Raw genomic sequence first — 21,012 nt, 5'->3', positions numbered from 1 at the left:
CAAAAACGGAACTTCGGCGAGAGCGCCCTCACGCTCACATCCGCTGCAGTTCGCGGCGCGGCGGCGCTGGCTCGCTGGCCGCCACCATAAACCATTGGCTGCAACCACGAGTTAATATAAGGTATTTCTACTGGAAAATGTAGCGCGACCCGGCCAAATCAACTACTCGTACCCCGAAATTGTACCCGTGAAGTCCGAAATTCTAAGTGGCCTTTAAATTCATACATCATCACATGGAGTTCGAGGACTATGAAACCCTTCCGACGTCCAATGTGCTCACCCACATGCTTGCGGGTGCCGCTGCAGGAGTCATGGAACACTGCGTTATGTATCCTTTGGACTCTGTCAAGGTGAGTTACAATCAGGCGCATGAAACTCAAGGAACGGGGTTAGAGGTGCTACTTTGCGTTTGGTGTCTGGACGGCCTTCCACGTCTTCACACCGAGGCTGTTCATGTGGGTATTTCCTGGTGCCAATTAGCAGAAGGGAATTGCATTTACCCGAAGAATGTATAATCACTAACTCGACACAACTAGCCATCATTGCTAAATATTTTCGGATAAGTTGCTGTGTCTGAGAGCGTAGCTTTATCACGTTAGCCAAAGTACAAAAGCACGACCTTGACATATATGCACACAGGTGCAGGTTATCATTACTGTGCAGTTTTACACGTGTTGTGCTTAACCGTAACTAGACGCTTGCATTTGCACACGTGCACAAGTTCATGCTCGTACCCGGAATGTGTACTGCGTCGTCTGCTCCCGCGCAGACGTTCGTCACGCACGCTGAGTAATGCAGGCGAGTTCGCCGTCAGCCGTACCGGCGATCATGTTCATTGCAGCCTGCCGGGACAGGCTTCAAAGTTCCTTGGCCCATTGCTCTGATGCCGGCACTTCGCTGCATGCCTGCGCGCTACGAGTCTAGCCGTGTGCGAGACGTTTAAAGATGACTCTTGCCTCCTGACCTGTGCAGACACGAATGCAGAGCCTACGGCCCAGTCCCGGTGGCAGGTACAACTCGATCCCCGACGCTTTCTACAAGATGGTGCGGCACGAGGGTGCGCTTCGACCTGTGCGGGGGATGAGCGCAGTGGTCGTCGGTGCGGGACCAGCCCATGCCCTCTACTTCTCCTGTTACGAAAAGCTCAAGCGAGCCATCAGTGGCACAGAGCATGGAACAAACAGTCCCATCTCTCAAGGTGCCTAAACATTTACACTTTACTGGTGCACACAGACTAAGTTTTGGGTTTACCACACCTAGGCAATACTTTAGTACGACTAGCGATGCAAAACTATCGATTAACTGACTGTTGACACCTAGGCAATACTTTAGTACGACTAGCGATGCAAAACTATCGATTAACTGACTGTTGATAGTTAGTTATAGATGGCACTATGGATAGTTTTACAGTGGTCGACTCTTAGTAGAATATTTCTGTAACGGCTAATTATAGTCTTAGAACGTGACGCAGCATCCACTGGCACCCATGAGCTGCATGCTGTGTATTCGCCAGGAGCACGGAGTAAGAACAAAACAGGAGGGGAAACATCGCTTGCTAGGGTGGCCAGCTAACGCCACAAGCACTTCGCCTAGGTTAAGCTAGCGGCATCTGTCATGGGAGAAGAAACTGCGCAGGCACCACAATTGGCATTTCACTGCGCAGCCCCGAAATGAGTTTGTCCACGATCATTTCATCCGTCAGGTGCCGCTACCCTCTCCTTTGCCATCGCAGCTACGAATATTTGCAGTCTGCATTGGTTTCCGTTGTGACATCTGGCCGCCCGCCTATGCTTGCTGCAATGGGCCGTTTCTCGTCCTATGTGTATTCTTGCTCCATGACTGGGAGAGTGGATAGCACAGAGCCAATACCTTTTTCCTCCACATATCTTTGCGATATTGTATGGGTTGTTAGAAGTAGTGATGGGGTGCCAAAGTTTAAAAACTTGATGACTCAAGGTAAATAATGAAAATTCAATTCTCTCCTGCAGTGCTCATGTATAAGGTTTATGAAAATAAATGAACATCATAAAAAAAATTTCCTGAGCAAACAGCATCTCTGTTCATGCTCAAACTTTGCGCGAAGGTAGTATTTTGTGGTCTATTTTGTTTGACACCAATAACTTGATGGCTTTCACCTATTATGAAGATTAAATGAAACTATTTTTGCCTGTGGCTGGCGGGTTGCCATCTCAGAAAGGATGACCCCTTGGAACTTTGGTGCCACCTGGGGTATCCAGAACAAAACACCTGATGCCGTGCGACTGAGCATTGTGTGTTTCATTTTAAGTACTCCAGGTGGTTCCACAGTTCTAAGGTGGTCACTCTGCCCAAGATGGCCATTGGTGACCACGGGCAAAAATCATTTGTAAGTGAGCAGGCAAGTGCCATCACCATTGTCCATGTTTAATTTAAATATACCACAAAGCACTACCATCGTGTCAAGTTTGAGCATGAACGGAGAAGAGGTTTTCTCAAAAAGAATTTTTAAGGGAAGCTTATTTACTTTCATAACACCCTGTAAATGAACTTGCCTTGGGCGGGCAAGTAATGTTTAGTTCATTCTAGCAATGTGTGTCACTGAAAGGTACGCACAGTGATTTCTGAGGCCTTGCCGTGTCCTTAGACCTATTTAATGTTTGTAAACAATGGGATAAGGGCAGTTTAATCATTCACCAGCAATGTGCCTGCAGCTTTCCCACTGCCTCTACTTTGATAGCAACTGCTAGTGGCACCATCGCGACAGTGCCTACACTATGGCAAATGTCAGTTTTGTAATGGCAATTGTTGCCGATGCAGGCACTGCAGCATTTCTGTGATGCAGGCGCTGTGAAGTAGGTCTGTGAGCTGAACTGACACGTTTCCCCAATAATAAGGAAAGCATTATCAAAGCACAGCTTTTGCTCATTGACCCCCCCTTATTCCCATGCACACTCGGCATATCCATGTCTCTTGACCCAGACGTTGCACTCTGTGTCAATTTTTTCCCTGTGATGCACTTCATCATGACAAAAGTATAAGGGCTCGATCAGGTTGCACAAAGTGACGCACAGCTTTACAGTGGAGAATGTTAGCATTAGGCATATTTTTCCCCAACCTGGCTTTTCGCAATTATAGTCAAGAGCATCAAACAATCTGGGAATGTGAGAGCACCGAGTGTGTCCAAGAATGATCTGAGGCAGCCTGTTGGACATGGTCACAAAGCTGCTGTGTGTGCCTTTAAAAATATATATTTCCGACAATTCTCAGTCAGGTTTGTTTTACATTTGTGGGCACTTATGTGACTGTTGTCTCCAGAAACCGCTTCTGTGAGCTAGCTCTACAGTACCATTTCAGCTTTCACAATTCGTAACATCGCAGATCAGTGCACAAAAATTTGTGCAGAGCGGCGGTACCCATTTTCACACTGTCTCCATTGTTAAACAACTGCTGCTGCCGAGTGTAAGGCATTTGTATTCTCCATACTGTAGTCTAGCAGTACACACCAGCTTGTTTTTACACCAGCATTCTGCTTTAAACCGTTTTCTTTTAGGTAGGAAAGCCCTGCTTTAACAAACCATTTTTGAAAACAAAAAAAGCAAATATGCAGTTACCTTTTGCTGCAACGCTGACAGTGCAGCTAAATCACCTTTGCCCCATAACCCCCCCCCCACCCACCCTTTTTTTTTCCCTAGAAGGGCCAGCAATTGCTCCTCCTCTCCCCACTGCTCATGCACAACGATAAGCTGAGTGTACAGTGTTGCAGCAATAAGTGAGCGTCTGAAATTTTTTCCTGAGTGAGCCGTTTCTTTGTTTGCGGCCGAACTTTACACAAAGGTCACGTTTTGTGGTGTATTTTGTTTAACGATAAGAACATCAATGCAGGGTTCGCACAGGTCCTTGAAAACCTTGAAAGCCCTTGAATTTAGAAGTGTCGATTTCAAGGCCTGGAAAGTCCTGGAATTTTTAAATGGTCCTTGAAAACCCTTGATTTTTCCGGAGAGAATCAATGGTCCTGTCTTTTCACAAGAATTCAAAGTGTTTGTCGTGGATTTTAGGTGCCAACAAATGTAAAGAAACATCGTAACAATCAAGTTTCAGTGTATTGCGTGAAATTACAAGTTTGGTGGGAATAGACACTTGTCAATCCAATCCATGTCACGATACAATCCAGTGAAAGCCAGCTTCTGTTCTCTATCTTGCATCTTCCATATAGTCTGTGGACTCATGCTCCTTGCATGTTTCCTGTGCCTCATACACTCCATCTGCGTTTGCTTTTTCGTGCAAATGGTGGACGTGTACATTGTTCATCCTGCCTTGCAGCAACACTTGCGGATTTAATTTTAGCTGATACTCTTGCTGACAAAGGAGGAGATGCAGGCAACATTAACTAAGTTTTAAAATCAAACAGCCTCAGCAAACACAAAGGAAAAAGAAAAACCTCTAAATGCCAGCCATGAAATAAAAAATAAAGCTGGGAAGCATTTACGAACCCGTTAGCAACTATCTAAATGTGCACTAATGTGCTTAGGTATTGTGCAATAAAAAACTTTTGCATTGTGTTGGAAAAGTTATAAATAATCCCATATAAAACGTTAGATGGGGACCTTGAAAATGTGTTTTCTGGTCCTTGAAAGTCCTTGAAAACCCTTGAATTTTTGCTTTTCAAGCCTGTACGAACCCTGCAATGGCACATTCCTGCTTATTTAGAAATCAAATAAAACCGATTTCTGCAAATAGGCAGCCATCTTGGGAAAATGACCACCTTAGAACAGCAGTGCCACCTGGGGTATCCAAAATGAAGTGCACGATGCCGGTTTGAGGGAGGGCATAGCCAATTGTGTTGGCACACAATTCTTTTTGTCGCTCATTTATGAAAATGACGCAGTCACTTTTGAGGGGATACAGACTAAAATAATATTCCTTCTTACAAACTGCATCACATGTTCTGTTTTAAATACCCTAGGTGAAGCCGCTGTTCTAAGGTGGTCACTTTTTCAAGATGACTGCCAACCCTCCCGTAGGCGAAAATCGCATTTATTGAATTTCTAAGTAAGTGTGCAAGTGTTGTTGCTGTACTTGGTGTTAAACAAAATAGACCACAAAATGTGACCTTCATGTAAACTTTCAACAAGGAACGGATTGCTCAAAAACAATTTGGGAAGGCTTCATTATTGTTGCAACACCTGTGTATCATCATATCAGTGCATTTCATTTCTTGTCATTCATGCAAAGAGAACAAAAAAAAGGCAAAACATGTACTGGTTCAGAGCCGGAACCATAAGTTGTGACAGACTGGCTCTCTTTAAAAAACTAACTGGATGGCCATTGGTTCAGTAAAGCAGTTAGCAGCCATGGATGTGCTGCAGACCTTTTGTGGATTGCTAAAAGTAGCAGAAGTCCAACACGGACAGATTTGAGAGAACGCATGAAAAACTGGAGCCGAGTGTTGGACTAGTTGGTTTGTTATTGAAACGTATACCAACAGTGCTGTGTGTAGTTGACCTCTCTTACTTTGTCCGGACACATTTATGTGCTGTTTGTATACATTTCAAAGGTGTACAAGCGTTGACACCTGATGCATCGCAATTGTGTTGCACCTGAAATTTAGTTACTTGTACATTCATTTTACTCATCCATTATGCATGCGTGCCTTTCTTGCGCAGCTTTGCACCGTGCAAAAAAAGTAAACTTGATAGTGCCTGTTTTACAATCAAGCCACAAGGCTGCATTCTTTGCAGCCAAACCAACTTGCATTGCTGAAGGTGTGAGCTCAAGGATCAAGGAAAAAAAAACAAGGGAAGACAATTACAACAAGGGCTCTGGGAACTTCCTTGAAAGCCATTGTGACTGAAGAAATTAAGTCAATTTCTAGTCTAAATGAGTCCTGCTGGTAGCTCCAAGAAACACTTCTGCTCTAGACAAAGACTTTCGAGCGTTTTTAAGATCTGGAATTAAAAATGAAACTCTTGCTTCTGCCCACCACCACTCCCACCAGTGGCCACATAACACTCCTGTAGTGCCCCTCTAGGGTCGGTGCTCACGGGGCGAAAAAAACAAGGATTAAAATGAGCGGCACGTGCTTAGTGCGCTAGCGCCAGTCCTGGAAGCGTGCTATGTTGGTCCTCTTGTTCTGGCAATCACAAACGGTGCTAACAAAATAGAAACAGCTATAAGCATGTTGTGGAAAAGGAATCACCGAAGTGATAACTTACTCCTATAAATTACTAGGTTACTTAGTGTGTCATATGGGTGGTACAGTTTTTTTCAAAAGCATTAGTTCACATTTTAACTCTGGCTTTGTACCAAAAGAGGCTTGTGGTGCGGTAAAAAGCCATTAAGGATGGCTGGCAATTTGGTGTTTTAGTCTTGGTGGGCCACAGGGTAGTAGACCTTACTCAGAAAAGGTGTAGAATACGCGAGGGCTCTGTCGTGTCATAGCCATGTACTTTTTATGTGCTTTCTTCATACTAGGAGAAAGCTCCTGAGTAGACAGAGAAGGTGCTTATTCTGACTTTCTTGTACAGTTTATCCAAGCTATTCCTGGTATAAAAAAAATGTGTCGATCAGGTTCGAAATTCAGAATTCATTTGCAAACTTTACATTTTCAGCTTCATTTGATGCAAAACTGATATGGACTGCAATATTTTTATCAATATTTTTTTTAGGCATACGACATCCTGGTGGTGATTGCCCTTATTTTTTTTCTGAAATTGTGTTTACCTTGCATAGAATTTTGCAGGAATTTTTAGCATTATTAATTTCAAAGCATAAGAAAATTATGATTCAGGATTGGAACTTTCTGGATATTTTTTGTCATTTGAAATTTGTTACTCATTTACTCTCATGCCAGTTACTGGTACTGTTTTTGTTATAGATTCGCTTTGTGGACAAGCTAGCTTGACCCGCCGCGGTGGCTCAGTGGCTAAGGCGTTGCGCTGCTGAGCACAAGGTCGCGGGTTCGATTTCCGGCCGCGGCGGCCGCTCTTCTGATAGAGGCGAAAAGCAAAAATGCCCGTGTGTAGAAGATTTCGGCACATGTTAAAGATCCCCAGGTGGTCAAGATTAATCCGGAGCCCTCCACTACAGCACGCCTCATCGCCTTCCGGCGCGTTAAACCCTACGATCAATCAAACAAGCTAGCTTGAGATGTAGTTACATCATCGTCCCTAGTTTTTGTTTGCTGATTCGCTTTGTGGACAAGCTAGCTTGAGATGTAGTTACATCATCGTCCTTAGCCTCACAAGCTGCGTCAGCCTTGTGGAAAGGGTTGTGAGAGAGTGTGATGAGATTGTTTTCGTGGGTTGAACCTGGTGTGCTTACAACCTGCTTTATATCCTATGAGCAAAGATTGATAGGGCTGTTTGGTTTGAAATGTTCAAAATTAACAAATAAGTAGCACAAAGAACTAAAATAAGCAAAGCACACAAACGGCATGGACAGCCGAATGCTACTTTCAAGTGAAGTTTATTGGGGAAAAGCCACTTGCACATATAGTACAATGCCTGCCTGGCATGTGCAGCTTCTAATAACACATACCATGTAAGGCGATTAAAAAGAATCCAGTCAGTGAGGGGGGATCTAGGGGTGGTTTACAACAGCTGACCCTGCAAATGTAGTCTTCCTGTGCCTCCGATCAGTGATAAGCATGTGTTGCGATGTGGGTGTGATTGACAACTTACATTTAGTCTCTGTATGCTTGTGATAAAATGAGCGTGGAGTGTTTGTCTAAGTTGTAATGAGCCATGTCCCGGTCTTCCGACTCTTGAAAGCGACACAGGTGCCACTGGTCGTGTGACCTCATGTGAGCAATGTCATTTCACGCGGACAGTGTTCTTTCAAGGGAAGGGAGATAGCGGCCATAACCAGTGTTGTGGTAACGTGTAGGCTTCTATTTTAATGCTCTTTAATCCAATGTAATAAGCAAGAAATGGCACACACAATGGCATATAATGCAAAGATTGTAAAAGAAAATGAATTGAGTTGGAAAAAAAGAGTTGGGTAAATCTGGGTCTGGATGGTAATCGAACCAAGGGTTTCCGGAATGTGAGACGAGATGCAAAACAGCTTGATCATTCCAGCTGACTTGCATTTGGCATGGTGAATGCGTTGTGGCCTTTGACTTGAAAACATGTGCTTAGACCCTTTGCAAAAAGGCGGGCCACACTGAACATTGAGCGATGGCAACACTGGTGGTTAACGCGACGATGCCATGATAAAGGAAGTGTGGCGCAGGAATGCTGTTGTGGTTACGCGTTTTGGCCCATCGCTTCACCAGTCTGCAGCCTCATAAAGAGATATTTTTGGTTACTTTGCATACGCTGCTAGTGCTCTTGCAGCATTATAAGGCACGATGCCCACGCACTGCTGCGTAGCTCTTTGCAAGCGGTTTGTTTACGTGCAGTGATGCAGGGCGAAAGGCACGTACGACACGCACCTTTAGTGTCCCCCGTTTTAATTTGTGAATCTCCAGGGCAATGCGTCTGTTTTTTGTTTTGTACAGAAACTTGAGTGCTGCGTTTGACGTGCCGGTCACGACTGCAACAGTTATTAACGCCGAACATTTAGGCAGCGGAGTTGTTTCGTTGTCGCTCTGCCTGCGCTGATGGGTGTTTCAACATCTGTGAACCGCAAGCGCGCTTTTTTTTTTTTTTTTTAATGAAACTGTTTTGCAGTACAGTTTCCCGTGCAGATCATGACTGCTGAAGTTTTAATGCGAACGTTGAGGCAGGAGAGTTGCGTCGGTGCAGCCCAAAATTTCGACCCTGCAGGCATGTTTCGCTCTGCTTGTTTTGACAATTCAACGGCAGTAGATCGGGAATATTGTCAAGGACTTTATTTTTTGTTTTTACATTATGCGAATTTCGCTCTCTGGTAGTGTTCACAGCGCATACCGTGCAGCGACAGTGACGTACCCGAACTGAATTAGAATCCTGCTTTTCTATAAATCTCGATGTAAGTATGAACCCCCTGACGCAACGCGCCAATTGCACTGCTTATGCGATACAGCTGGAAGATACATCACATGTTTATAACTTGCATAACTTATTGGCATGTGTCCTATCAAGTGTTTCCAACTGACATACAGATATAAAAAAGATGGATCGCAGCAATCAAGAGAGTTGAGGGACAACATTTTACTGTCTGCGCGGCAACGAAAGCTTGTTGGAAAAATTTCGTGGGGACACGAAGAAGGTCTTTATGTATGCCTTCATCCTTTCCCGCAAATAGTTTAGAAACTTTGAACAGTCGCAACATGAGCGCTTAGCAAAGAACGGGCCCCTCATAGTCCGTTCATAGCGGTCACCCGCCACTACGAAGGGGCAAGGGCGCATCGAATCAACACAATTAGAACTGGACGACTAAACGAGTAGGCAACGGTAAGGCTATTCGTCTTAGAAACTAATCCTGCTTTCGTTTCCAGCGGTTCATCATTCCAGACGACGGTATTCCACGTTGAAATTGTAGGATCTCGTAGGGTCTGCCATTCGACTACCTCGTCGAATGAAAGCAGAGAATATGCTGCTCTTCGAACAAAGGAAGAGCACTGAGAGTATTTTCCCGCCCAGTTATAGGAAAAACAACTTTACGAGAAGCGTATGCTATTATTACGCCGCGGCGGACATTAGCTGCTCAGCATTCACTGCCTTTTCACTGTTTTCGCTTCCTTTATGATGGCGGCGCACAGTGTTGCCGGAATGGCTTACTGCTCCCCCACCAGAGCTCGGGCCATTTTGCAAAGGGATTATAGACATATAGTCTGAGGCTTACAGGAGTAGTTTGACCATGCTTACGGAATAGGTGGGAATACAGAATACGGAATAGGTGGGCAGCAAAATATGTACCATTAAGTGTCCTCACTGTTTGGCAATGTGAACATCATCAACCGAATCCCACATCTTAACACACAAGAAGCTTAATGTTGTTTGGAATATTGCAAAGCTCAGCTTTATGGCTATGTAACGTTAAGCCTAGATGTAGGCCTAACAAGGGCAATTGTGAAAGTGGAAGTTTTCAGCGCCATTTTCAGCTCCGTTGCATCGATCATTGTGGTATTTAAACCCTGATAGAATTGCAATAGAGCCAAACTGAAAGTGGCACCCTGTGCATCTATTTTTTTTTTTTTTTTACCTTGTTTTTAGATTTGCTCTTTTTGACATTGGTGTCATGTGGTCATGTGCAAACGCCGTCTCCTCTTCCTTGCAGGTCTTGCAGGTTGCCTGGCTACAGTGATGCACGACAGCATAATGAACCCTGCGGAAGGTGAGTCTGTGCATGCAAGCTGTGGGTTTTGTGAGCCCCACAATGCATGAGTGGCATTCCCTGTGCAGTGGTCAAGCAGCGGATGCAGATGTACAACAGCCAGTTCAAGCGCTGCTCCGACTGCTTCCTGCACGTGTGGCACCACGAGGGGGCGCGCGCCTTCTACCGGAGCTACACTACCCAGCTGTCCATGAACATTCCCTTCCAGTGCGTCCATTTTGTCACCTACGAATTCATGCAGGTGACAACCAACAAGAGAAGAACCTACAACCCTATGGCTCACATGGTGTCTGGCGCTGTGGCCGGCGCCTTCGCTGCGGCCGTCACCACCCCGCTTGATGTGTGCAAAACGTTGCTAAACACCCAAGAGACCTCCCTGCTCAAGACCACCCACCAGCCGCAGATCAGTGGCCTCATTAACGCAGCAACGACCATCTACAGCTGTTGTGGATTCAAGGGTTACTTCCGGGTAAGCCACCTCTCGCACATTTGGGTAGCGAGACAGACCGAGAGACAGCACAGTCGCGTTCATGCACTTCTCATTTTATAGATCAAGAGCATGGCTTTGTCCTAAAGCTTTCAGGGTATAATTCTATTACATCCATCCTGCTCTGTGCTTCCTGTATACTTTAACAAATAACTTATCTTTCTGCATGTTTTGTGTTCATGGTAAGTCACGTGTCGCTGCACATATCGCATTGTGGTACAAGATGTGCCATCTACAGGTATCCATCTGTAGCATTAAAAGTTGGCACAAGTGTTCAGCTGGAGAAGAGAGATAAAAATGGATGCGTAATTTGGTCAACCACAAGGTTTCTAATCTAGGACATCGCTTCAGCTGATTATGGAAATGGACATTTTTCGAGTAGCGCGCTGTGCATGCGCTATTCTCGCTGCCAGTGACCGATCCGCCATTATTTGAGGGCGAAATAATGACGCCATTTGGATTAGCCAGTTGTGAACGCCGAGCCAGCTAAGTGCTGCTCCGCTTTCTGAGCTCTGAAAGCTGCCGACAGTCAGGTGCTATGGCTGCCATCGAAAAATGTTTCTGCCACCAAAACCATGCGTAATGCCTGGGACAGCTTCCGCAACTGTGCAGACGGGAAAAAAGGGGGCGTGTTCTCCCATAATCCCCCAAGTGTGGTTCGGGCAGTCACCATTGGAGGGCTACGCTACTGGAAAAAGGTCCATTGTGACACTTCCAGTGTTCCGCTTATTATATCTTTGTGCATAGTTGAACCACTGACTCGTATATAGGAACGCACGTTGCCTTTGATTTGATGAATTGATTTTAAGCTGTGGACTGTTCTGGTCTTGCATCCTGTTGGTTATAATGTTGTAAAAGTTCTGTTCAAAGGGATTGTGTGCGCCACATTTAGAGTGATGAAGAAAAAATACCAGAGGTTCATATCTACATGCCAAATAGAAGCATGACACAAACACATGACCGTTCTGGTTTTAAAAAAAAGTAATGGCAGCAAGGCCTAACTTTGGCAGTTAGGCCTAAATTAGGCCTAACTGCCATGCAGTGCGATGCACGGAGTTCAGGCTAAAAGCCATTATGCCCTTAATTTTCAAGACCTCACAAACACTGGCTTTTTGCCACATGCCTGGAACTTTGACCCTAGAAGAGCTGCCAAATCCTACCCAGTTTTCTTCACAGCCAGCACTCCAGGTGGAAAGTAGTCAGTGGCAGCTTGAGTTGATTCAATATACTGGGAAGGAAAAGAAAAGCACCTTTTTTTTTTTTTTGACAAAACACACAGCAAGAATCTTGCAGCAGAGGAAAAAAAATCGCAATTTCAAGTGCATTTCAAACAAAGCATGTGTTGCTGTGCTAGATTTTAAGTGTTTTCCTCTCTCAGATTCACTGTGACTGCTGCAGTGTAAGCCACATTCCATGCATCTAGGTGTTGGTAGGCATAGCAACAAAGTGCAGCAAGTTTATTTCTCCCCTGCATCCCAAGAGAAAATATTCTGCTGGTTTCTGCTGGGCCCCATTGAGGTGGTTTATGGCCAAATTCCCAGCTGGGACCAGCAGGCTGCTGGTCCCAGTTGGGACCAGCAAGCACCTGGGACCAGCAGGCTGTTGGTCCCAGCAGGCTGTTGGTCCACGTTGGGACCAGCAAGCTGTTGGTCCCAGCAGGCTGTTGGTCCCCGTTGGGACCCACAGGCTTGCTGCTCCCAGCTAGAATTAGTCACTTGGTGGGTGAAATATATATCACCAGTGGCATATGCCTCCAGCTAGAACAGCATGATGTACACATTACACATGATGCACTCAGATGCATTTTATTTACCAGCAAATGTTGCAACTGCCATGCACACTTCCCTTGTCGTTTTTACAGCGACTTCCTCTGGACAACTTATACAATGACCATTGAATAGCATTCCCATTGTGAATTTATATCAGAACGGCATTCACCTTTTCACAGCAAGCAATGCAGGTAGCGTCTTTTAGTCGTCATCAGGCACTTAGTACACAGACACATGACCTCAAACAAAGACACGAAGCGGCGAGTCCTACGTACCACACCATGACGCCGCGAATGCGGCCGTGTTCACGTTCACAAAAGTTCGGTGGGCAAAAAAAAAAAGAACGTCTTCGTCAACACTCGATGACATGATAGCGACTGTTTTGATGTCGAATTACGCTAAGAGATGCTCAGGTGGCGCCGTATTCGTCCCGCGCAAACACACGATCACACCGTCGCACACCGCACTTTGTAATCGTCGCCATGTTGGCTAGGAAACAACTAGCTTGGCATGGCTTCAGTTGGCTTTGCAGCCGGTTTGTTAAAAAACGTTGCCGGTACGTTAACGAACAATCAGCGACAAAAATACATTGATAGCTTGAAGCTGCAAATTCAGGTTCCTTGCACAATTGTCAGCTTTTAGGTCCGCTCCGACTTGGCCGCTTTATGAAGGGCAAAAGTGTGGGTTAGGGCATGGCCGATTTTTGCAGTGTTGGTGGGCTACCACGGGGTCCAATTTTCTTTCTCTTTCTCTTGGGTTAGAATAAAATATTCGGCAAGTATATTATGCCTAGATATAGCTGTAAAAGCAGGACTCAAGAAACGAAGTGGGCACATACACTGCACCTATCCAATTATTTCGAGACCACGCTTATATTTATTCGTTTTAGGAGCAGAAAGTTGAGCTGTAGACGCGTCCTAGACGACCCTCGGCTAATGATTTGCTGGTTCCAGTAGTTCCTTATAGCAGAGACCATCTGGGTACCAAGAAGTGCTGGGAGCAACTGTTGGTCCTAACAGCAGCCCTTATGGTCCAAACTGCAGCCCTAATGGTCCCAACTGCAGCCTTGTTGGTCCCAACAGCAGCCCAGCTGGTTTAAACTGAAGCCTTGCTGGTCCCAATAGCAGCCCAGTTGGGATCAACTAGAGCCTTGCTGGTCCCAACTGAAGCCCTGTTGGGACCAACAGTGGCCTAGCTGGGACCAGCAGCACCCTAGCTGGGATCAGCAGCAGCCCATCTGGGACCAGCAGAAACCACCAGCGGCCCAGCTTGGACCAGCAGAGACCAGCTAAAACCAGTTCAAATATTTTCTCTTGGGATGTTACCATTGGTGTATGGCAAAGCCGTTTGGGGTGTACACGTGGATTGCTTGCAGCCGAAGCTTTATTTCTTTCAATGTCTTTTTCTCTTGGGAAGGTCTCCCATGTGTCCTCTTGGGAGCTGGTGTGACTTCGAAATACTAGTAGTTAAGAAAAGGATATTCTCTCGCACTGCTATATTCAATTAGCTGAGTTGCAAGACAAAATAAAAAGGTAAATGCACTTGGCCAATCTCTCATACGCAAGTGTGCAAGTTCAATTAGGACTATAAAGAACCAAATGCATCTTCGTTGAGCCTGGTCACTACTAGTGTTAAACTGGGGGGAAAAGAAGCAGCTCTAAGCAACTGCCAGTAATGTCGGCAGTGCTGCAAGGTCCTTATGGTGTGCACAGGGGTCCGGTGTCACTTTATGCTCTGTTCCTGCTTTATTTCAAAATAACGGCCATTTATGTGCCACAAGATCAAATACCGATATTGGCTCAAGTAATAGTGCCTATGGGCAGCAGATTTTTTCTGGAAAATTTTGTATAAAATTTGGCGTGTGAAACTTCGCTGTTAGTGGGTGTGAGGCCAACTTTAGGCCAGCACTCCTTGTTATTTTGTGGCTGGTCCCAACTGGACAGCCATGTTTGGGGTCGTGTTACAGGTGGTATGAAGCTCCTTCGGTTCGTTTCCTTCCAGTTTGATAATTCGGTGCGGTGTTACACTGCTGGCACTTACTTCTGCCCATTGAGCGTCGCTGGAGCAAGCGAGCTGCCGACTCTTCGTCTGCCCGTTGTGGCTGTATATTTAGGCTACGGCCCTCACACGCGCCCCTGTCATTTGCAGGGCTTGCACGCTCGGGTGCTGTTCCAGATGCCGGGCACCGCGATCTCCTGGTCCGTCTACGAGTTCTTCAAGGCCCACCTGAATCAGCGGAATCCCCGGGAGAGCGAGTTCGATCCCGTGAACAGTATAGACAGTGCGGTGGCTAGCGTGTCCATGGGCCGCTCGGGCCCCATCTAGAGGAGGCGCAACAGCGTTGCCTGCAGCAGAGCCCCGATGCATGACCATGGCTGTGCCTCAGCAGGGAGAGCTAGTCACGGGACAGCGCGCCTCGCGGTGCCAGCCGTGGGACCCGGCAATGGAATGCGAGCCCAGAAGGCGGAGAGTGGGCCCACATCGGTCGTCTTTCAAGACCCAGTGAGAAGTTGTCCCGCCACCGCAGTGTGGTGCGCGGCCCTTGACGAGACTTGGACCGAAAGTCAACATTGCTGCAAAAAGTTATGTCGCGCTACCAACCTCTCAACGCTGGACATTAGGTTTTTTGAAATGTGAAAGAGGACTGAAAGCAGTGGCTTATCAGTGGTTATTCAGGCACAACCTTTCACCGTTTCTAGATTGTTGGTATTGAGCAGCTCGACGTGAATCGTGTTATGTACAGATGTTGAGAGTTCTGTGACGACAGCGACAATAAAGTAAAGGCAGTAGTTGAGTTTTTAAGACTGTTGTTGTGTGTGCACATTGCATGGTGTGTTCTCTGTGAGCCGCTTTTGGTTGAACGGCGCTGCAGGGGCTGCTTTCCCCGACTGTCCTGTGCATGTTGTTCAATCACCCTTTGAAAGCAGAGGCAGGCTAGGGCTCATTTAGCAACTGCCAACTGTGGAAGCTACCTTGAAGATTGGCAGTTCTTGAGCAGCTACGCATACGGTAGAAATATATAGTAAAGGGAGCCAAAGGTTGGTATATTTGAAAGACAAGTTCACTTTTACCATATGTATGAGAGCCCATTTGGTTTTCGAAATGGAACTACAAACTAGCCCATCTCTTAGTATTGCAAATTCTGGGTACGTTCTTTAATACCCATGGCCATGGTGAAGTACGTTGGTGCTAGGCCATAAAGTTTTCCTGAAGCAATGCCTAGAATGAGAGCCAATCAACTTCATCACAGCAGACTTGATTTGTTTTATTTTCTGATGTGCGGGAGTCCTCTTGTATTAAATACCTCACGACTAACGAAATCATCATCAGCCTACTTGTATCCTCTGCGAGGCTTCGCTTATTGCCTTATAACTGCTCCTGTCGTGCACAACCCAAGTCCACTCTGCCACTAAATTCCTTTATCTTGTGCCTCCATTGAGTTATCTCTTCCCTAACTTCCAGCCTCTTGGCAGCCCCTCCGTAGCCCTGGTGGTCCGCTGGCGGCCAGCTCTCCACATTACATGGCCAGCCCAACCCTGCTTCTTCCTTTTCTAGCAATCTTCTATCCGTGGCTCATTGGGTCGACCTCGGTTTTTTTTTTTTTTTCAGGGTGCTTAGTAAGTTCCCAAGTTTCTGCCCTAGAAGTCATACTGGGAGTGCACGTTGGTTGTATACATTTCTCTTTAATGACAGAAGTAGTCTACAGTTCATTGCTTTCGACTATTTGCCGAATTCTGTCTGGCCCATAGCAATTCTACACGATTTCCTTCTCACGGTTTAGATTGGAGATGAATCCACCCACTTCGTTTAGCATTTCGTTGCCTGGTGAGAAGGTGGCGCTTTCCGGGTACAGTTGCTGAAGCATTCTTTACGGGTTTTGTTCCGAATCACTGTATGCGACAATTTCACCCGCGAGTCTCAAGTGTTCTCTCTTTACTCATATCCCTGACCTCTCCAAATCAAGCTTATTAAACGCACCCTCGACGCATGCTGAGGTGGTGTTCCCCGTGTCTGATGCCCTTCCTTACAGGAAACTTCCCACTCCTATGAAGTGTTGTGCCCATACATCCCATTATTCCTCCAAGAACCTTGTGTACAGCCCCTCTTCTCCGTTATTTCAATGCTTCCATCATTTCACGGCCTTCTACTGAATCAACGGCTTTTTCGTAACCCGTGAATGCCATGTAAAGGGGTTTATTACACTCTTGAGTGTTCTCCACAGAGTGTAATAAGCCTCTTTTTGTAGCTAATGAAATACTGCATTTAATTAAATAAAATTTAGTCCACTTTAATACACAAAAAAAAATATATTTATTGTATTTTTTCAAAATTATTAATATTCATATTAATTTCAGCCCATATACAGTGGTAGATATATAGATAGATAGTGATGAGCAAATTTTCAGTCTAATCGAAATCTTAATTGCATATTGACTGTAGTGTGGAAACATCCTTTATACTAATTGGGGGTTTGAGACTTCATTGCTAATTTGGGCTATGACAAACCATGTGGGAGATGACGAACTAGCTTAACATGCACTCAATGCTGTACTGATTTTGGAGCAAAAGCACCAGGTGATCTAAATTATTCTGTAAACTTTCAGCACAATCTCCTCGTAACCCAGGTGTACTTTCCGTGCATAAAACCTGAATTCAAATTGTAGCTCAGTGCCCTTTCCGCATTTTAAAATCAGTGCCCCTTGTTGAGAGCCCTGCCCCCCTTATGCACGGTTTACACCAGGGTCACCTCATCAGATGCAGACACTTTAAACCAATTTCTTCACGTGTTGGCAAGTCTAAACATGGAGCGCAGAAATGCACCTTTGCATGTGGGAATGTAACCTAATACTTTGGCTGCCTTACATTAACAGCCATAAAGCGGACAGTTGGGCCAGTTGGTTATGCAACGTTGAAAGCATAGCGGCTGCCACCAAAGAACGGGGCAACGTAGGGCGGGAAGAGGACGAGCGCTCGATTAGTGCTTGTCTTGTTGCGCGCCATCATTTCATCCTCCTTCAGGACTCGCCAGTACATCCTCTTTAGCGCTGCTTATAAGGCAAGAGGTGCAAGTTGGTCAATAAACTTGGGAGGCGGGGCATGTTCCCGTATGACTAACAACCAACTGACTCAGTGCAAATACCGTAGTCATTTATTGGCCCAACACTGCAGTCATTTTATAGCTCAAGAGAGTGAATTGCTGGGCTAGTTGGTTCATATTGTTCAGAAAAGGGAAACCAGCGAGCAGAATGCAGGACGAGAAGAGGAGGCACACACAACACCGCTGGACTAACAACTGGTTTATTCAGAAGAAACACATCACATTTATACGCCAAACCTGCGCGCGTGCACACTTCTTAGCAACGTGAAGGGCTGAACTATAAAGAAAAAAATTCAAATTCCTTTTCCGTGATTACAACCGAAGGATCACTAACACAACTCAGTTTATTTTTTCTTGTTTTTTTAAAAACGCTTCTAGCAGCTCGCGCTCACGTCTCGATTTCTCACGACCGATAGTGCTAGCGAGGTGAAACCGTGGGGCACAATTCTGGCAATCTTTTACTTGCAAAGCTAAATTGCTTCCCGTGCCCGAGCCCAAAGTTCCTTAGTGCTGCCTCAGGCGTTCATTTAGGCACCCGCCAGTTTGCCCAATGTATATTTTTCCACAGGACAACGGGATAGAATAAACCACCCCCACTGCGCACGTAGTGAACCTCGTCTGGTGGTTTATAGCTGCCTTGATTCTTGGCATTCATATTAGGTACGCACAATGACAACATCTTAATAGCTGGGCAAGGATTCATAGCATAGCAGGCTGATATGGTACCAGTGTGGATAACAAGTTTAGCATATGTGGGGATCCTTTAGACCCCCTTTTCCTCTTCCTGCGAGTGTGGCCTTCAAACGAGCGCGCTTTCCCGTGCCGCACGTGACGTCATCCCGCGGGCCAACTCAACGTTTATACACCTCGAGCGCTGCTGGTAGGGACGCCACTGAAATCCCCCTAGCGGCCCGTTTTAAAAGCATCCGCAGGAGGCTACGGCCCGATCCCAACTGTCGCCGCTGCTTTTGGGACACGTTCAAGGCTGAGATTTGCCGTTTGTACGCCAAGGAAATACTTATTTATGTGGATCAGTCCCTCTGCTAGCCAATGTGGTGTGTTTACAAGAGTGTAAATGTTCTTTAGGCGATCTCAGTGTGGTACGTTTGGTCTGTATAAGCACTAGGTGTGCGTCTCAGGCCGGCGTTGCAAAACCGGCATATGCATGGAGCTGGTCATAGTTCCACTGCTCTTAAATTTACTAACAGTGTTTCCGTAAGCAGCGTTTTCTCAGATGGTCGTGGTACGGCTATACACAATTTAAATCAGTTTTGTGCGATTACATAGTATAGCGTAGCACTTATACCTGACAGCACAGCAGTTACACTTGCCAATAGCATACCTCGAATGTTGATCACTACCCTTGACAAACCAGTGTGACATACATTTCATTAACATTCTATGAAAGAAGTAAGGTGGATAATGCAAAATTTACTCGGGTATCAGCACACGACAAAAAATTTAATGCTGGGCCGTCGTGTCGTGAGGTGAGCACTCGCAACAATTCATCTGCTGCATCTATCCTCTGCGAGCAGCGCGGAGACAGGCTTATAGAGTAATCCACGGCCGCGACTAAACGTTTCTTCGAAACATGATCATATGACCCAGGGAGGCTGCAGAATCTTGCGCAAACTGAAATAAGAGTGCCTTATCAGATATTCTTACACCTGTTATCGCTTGACAACTGCCTACCCTGTATACTTCAAAAAATGTGTCCCCGGAGTTATCAGTTGTCCGTTAAAACTAGAGTAAGGTGAACGCGTTATGTGTGTGGTTACTAAAACGTTCATTCCTTTATTTCGCTTCGCATTCGCACACAACGATAGTTAAGTGTCCCCCTTCCCCGCCCACGTCTCGAAAATAGCAGTGCATTTCGCATTAGTTGATCTGGTGAGCACTACCTGGCTTAACTATAGACGAATGTCTTTATAATTTCATAAGCTGCACTGGGTTTTTTCATTCCCCTACGAGCTATTCTGTTTCTTCCGGACTTGCAAACAATTTATTTTCCTGTGGTTTCATTAATCGTTCTTCGTTCTTGCTATGAGGCGTAAGTGGGCACATATTTAACAACGCAGTGCCTTGGAATAAACTTAACTTTTTCGCGTGGCTTATACCGTACTTACTCGTATAATGATCGTACTAGCGTAATGATCGCACCCCTTAATAAGTATGTCGTCCAAGTTCGATTTTTTTATTTCCCGCACAATGAACACACCCTGAACTAGCCGCAGCAATATGTCGTATGTGTGCAAAGTCTAGCGGATGATGGTCGTGCGTACCTCTTTTTGTTTCTCTTTCGAAGGGGACATGGATACGTTATTGCGGCAGACTTGCCGATATTAGCAATCTCAGCAAGCATGCGTTCAATATTGATAAGAAAGAAACTCTCACTAAATGCAGATAATATACTCACAAGACAGAAAAAAACGCGCTCAGGTTGCTGAGTCGGCTATCATGTCTGTTTTGATGTCCCGCACTGTAACAGTGGCAGCCACTTATTGGTCGAACCGTTGTCACCTCGCACACACTCGTACCGGCGCGTTCAGTAATTCATAAAAACACGGCATTTTGCGTCACTTAGCAAAGCGGCTGGCGGCGGTGTGCGGAGTTTTTATTATGTTTATATTTATTATTTGTATTATGTTCATGAGAACTATCGTAAAAAATTTTACCCACAACTTGCTTGCATTTTCTCTGTGCTCAAGAATGTTTTGCAAAAATTTTTCCCGGCGTAATGAACGCACCCCTAAATTTGCATAAAATGTTTTCAAAAAAAAAAGTGTCATCATTGCGCAAATAAATACAGTATTCCCATAGAAGGTACAAGTTATTGTCAGGTATTGGGTAATCACTTCCTAGAGACATATTTTTCCACAACGTATATATTCGAAACGAAGCCGCATTCGTTGTCCGCGCTGCAAAGCCAAACCAATTGCTCACTGTGCCAGCATCAGGTCTAAACTAGGCGACAATAGAATACACCTGTGCCTGACGTATTCGGAGGTGACAGTGGTGATATGCTGCTGTTGTAGCCCACGCCCGTACGAGCGGTCAAGAAGCGCGCAGAACTGTGTCCCCGGATAGCTTTTGTTGGCGTTCAAGCACTCTTTCAAGACGCAGCTGCTTTTGAATTGCCCTAAACGTACTGTTTTCTCACAAACGTCACCATAACAAGCTTTTTAGGGCGTGGAAAGGCAAAAACGAGCGAAAGCGAACTAAAACACTGCATGAGCCCCTATCAGCCACGCAGCGCTCATCCCGTAAACCCCGCTGAGAAGCGGTGGCAGGCGGCGCAGCGATCGCGAAGCTCGAGCCGACGCGCCAGCAGGGAAAACTGCCCCTCTCTGCTGCCGGCGCTCCTCCTCGCCCAGGAACCTGCTTCCTCTCCTCCGCGCCTTATAAGCGCGGCGCTTGCA

General features: G+C 45.8%; 1 protein-coding gene across 1 annotated transcript; it reads left to right on the top strand.

Moving 5' to 3' along the window:
• Positions 1-41: 41 nt before the first annotated feature.
• On the top strand, positions 42-15,297 carry Mfrn (mitochondrial iron transporter mitoferrin). The gene is made up of 5 exons (XM_077687805.1): positions 42-350; positions 973-1,198; positions 10,183-10,239; positions 10,308-10,708; positions 14,644-15,297. The coding sequence occupies exons 1-5, from the start codon at positions 234-236 to the stop codon at positions 14,818-14,820; spliced, it is 978 nt and encodes a 325-aa protein (XP_077543931.1). The 5' UTR covers positions 42-233; the 3' UTR covers positions 14,821-15,297.
• Positions 15,298-21,012: the final 5,715 nt, after the last annotated feature.

This window comes from Haemaphysalis longicornis, unplaced genomic scaffold (genome assembly GCF_048455015.1).
Source record: "Haemaphysalis longicornis isolate Haplotype H1 unplaced genomic scaffold, Haemaphysalis longicornis Haplotype H1 scaffold_1, whole genome shotgun sequence".
Taxonomy (NCBI): Eukaryota; Metazoa; Arthropoda; class Arachnida; order Ixodida; family Ixodidae; genus Haemaphysalis; species Haemaphysalis longicornis.
The sequence above is the reverse complement of the archived record's forward strand: the minus strand, read 5'-3'. Positions and strand labels throughout refer to the sequence as shown.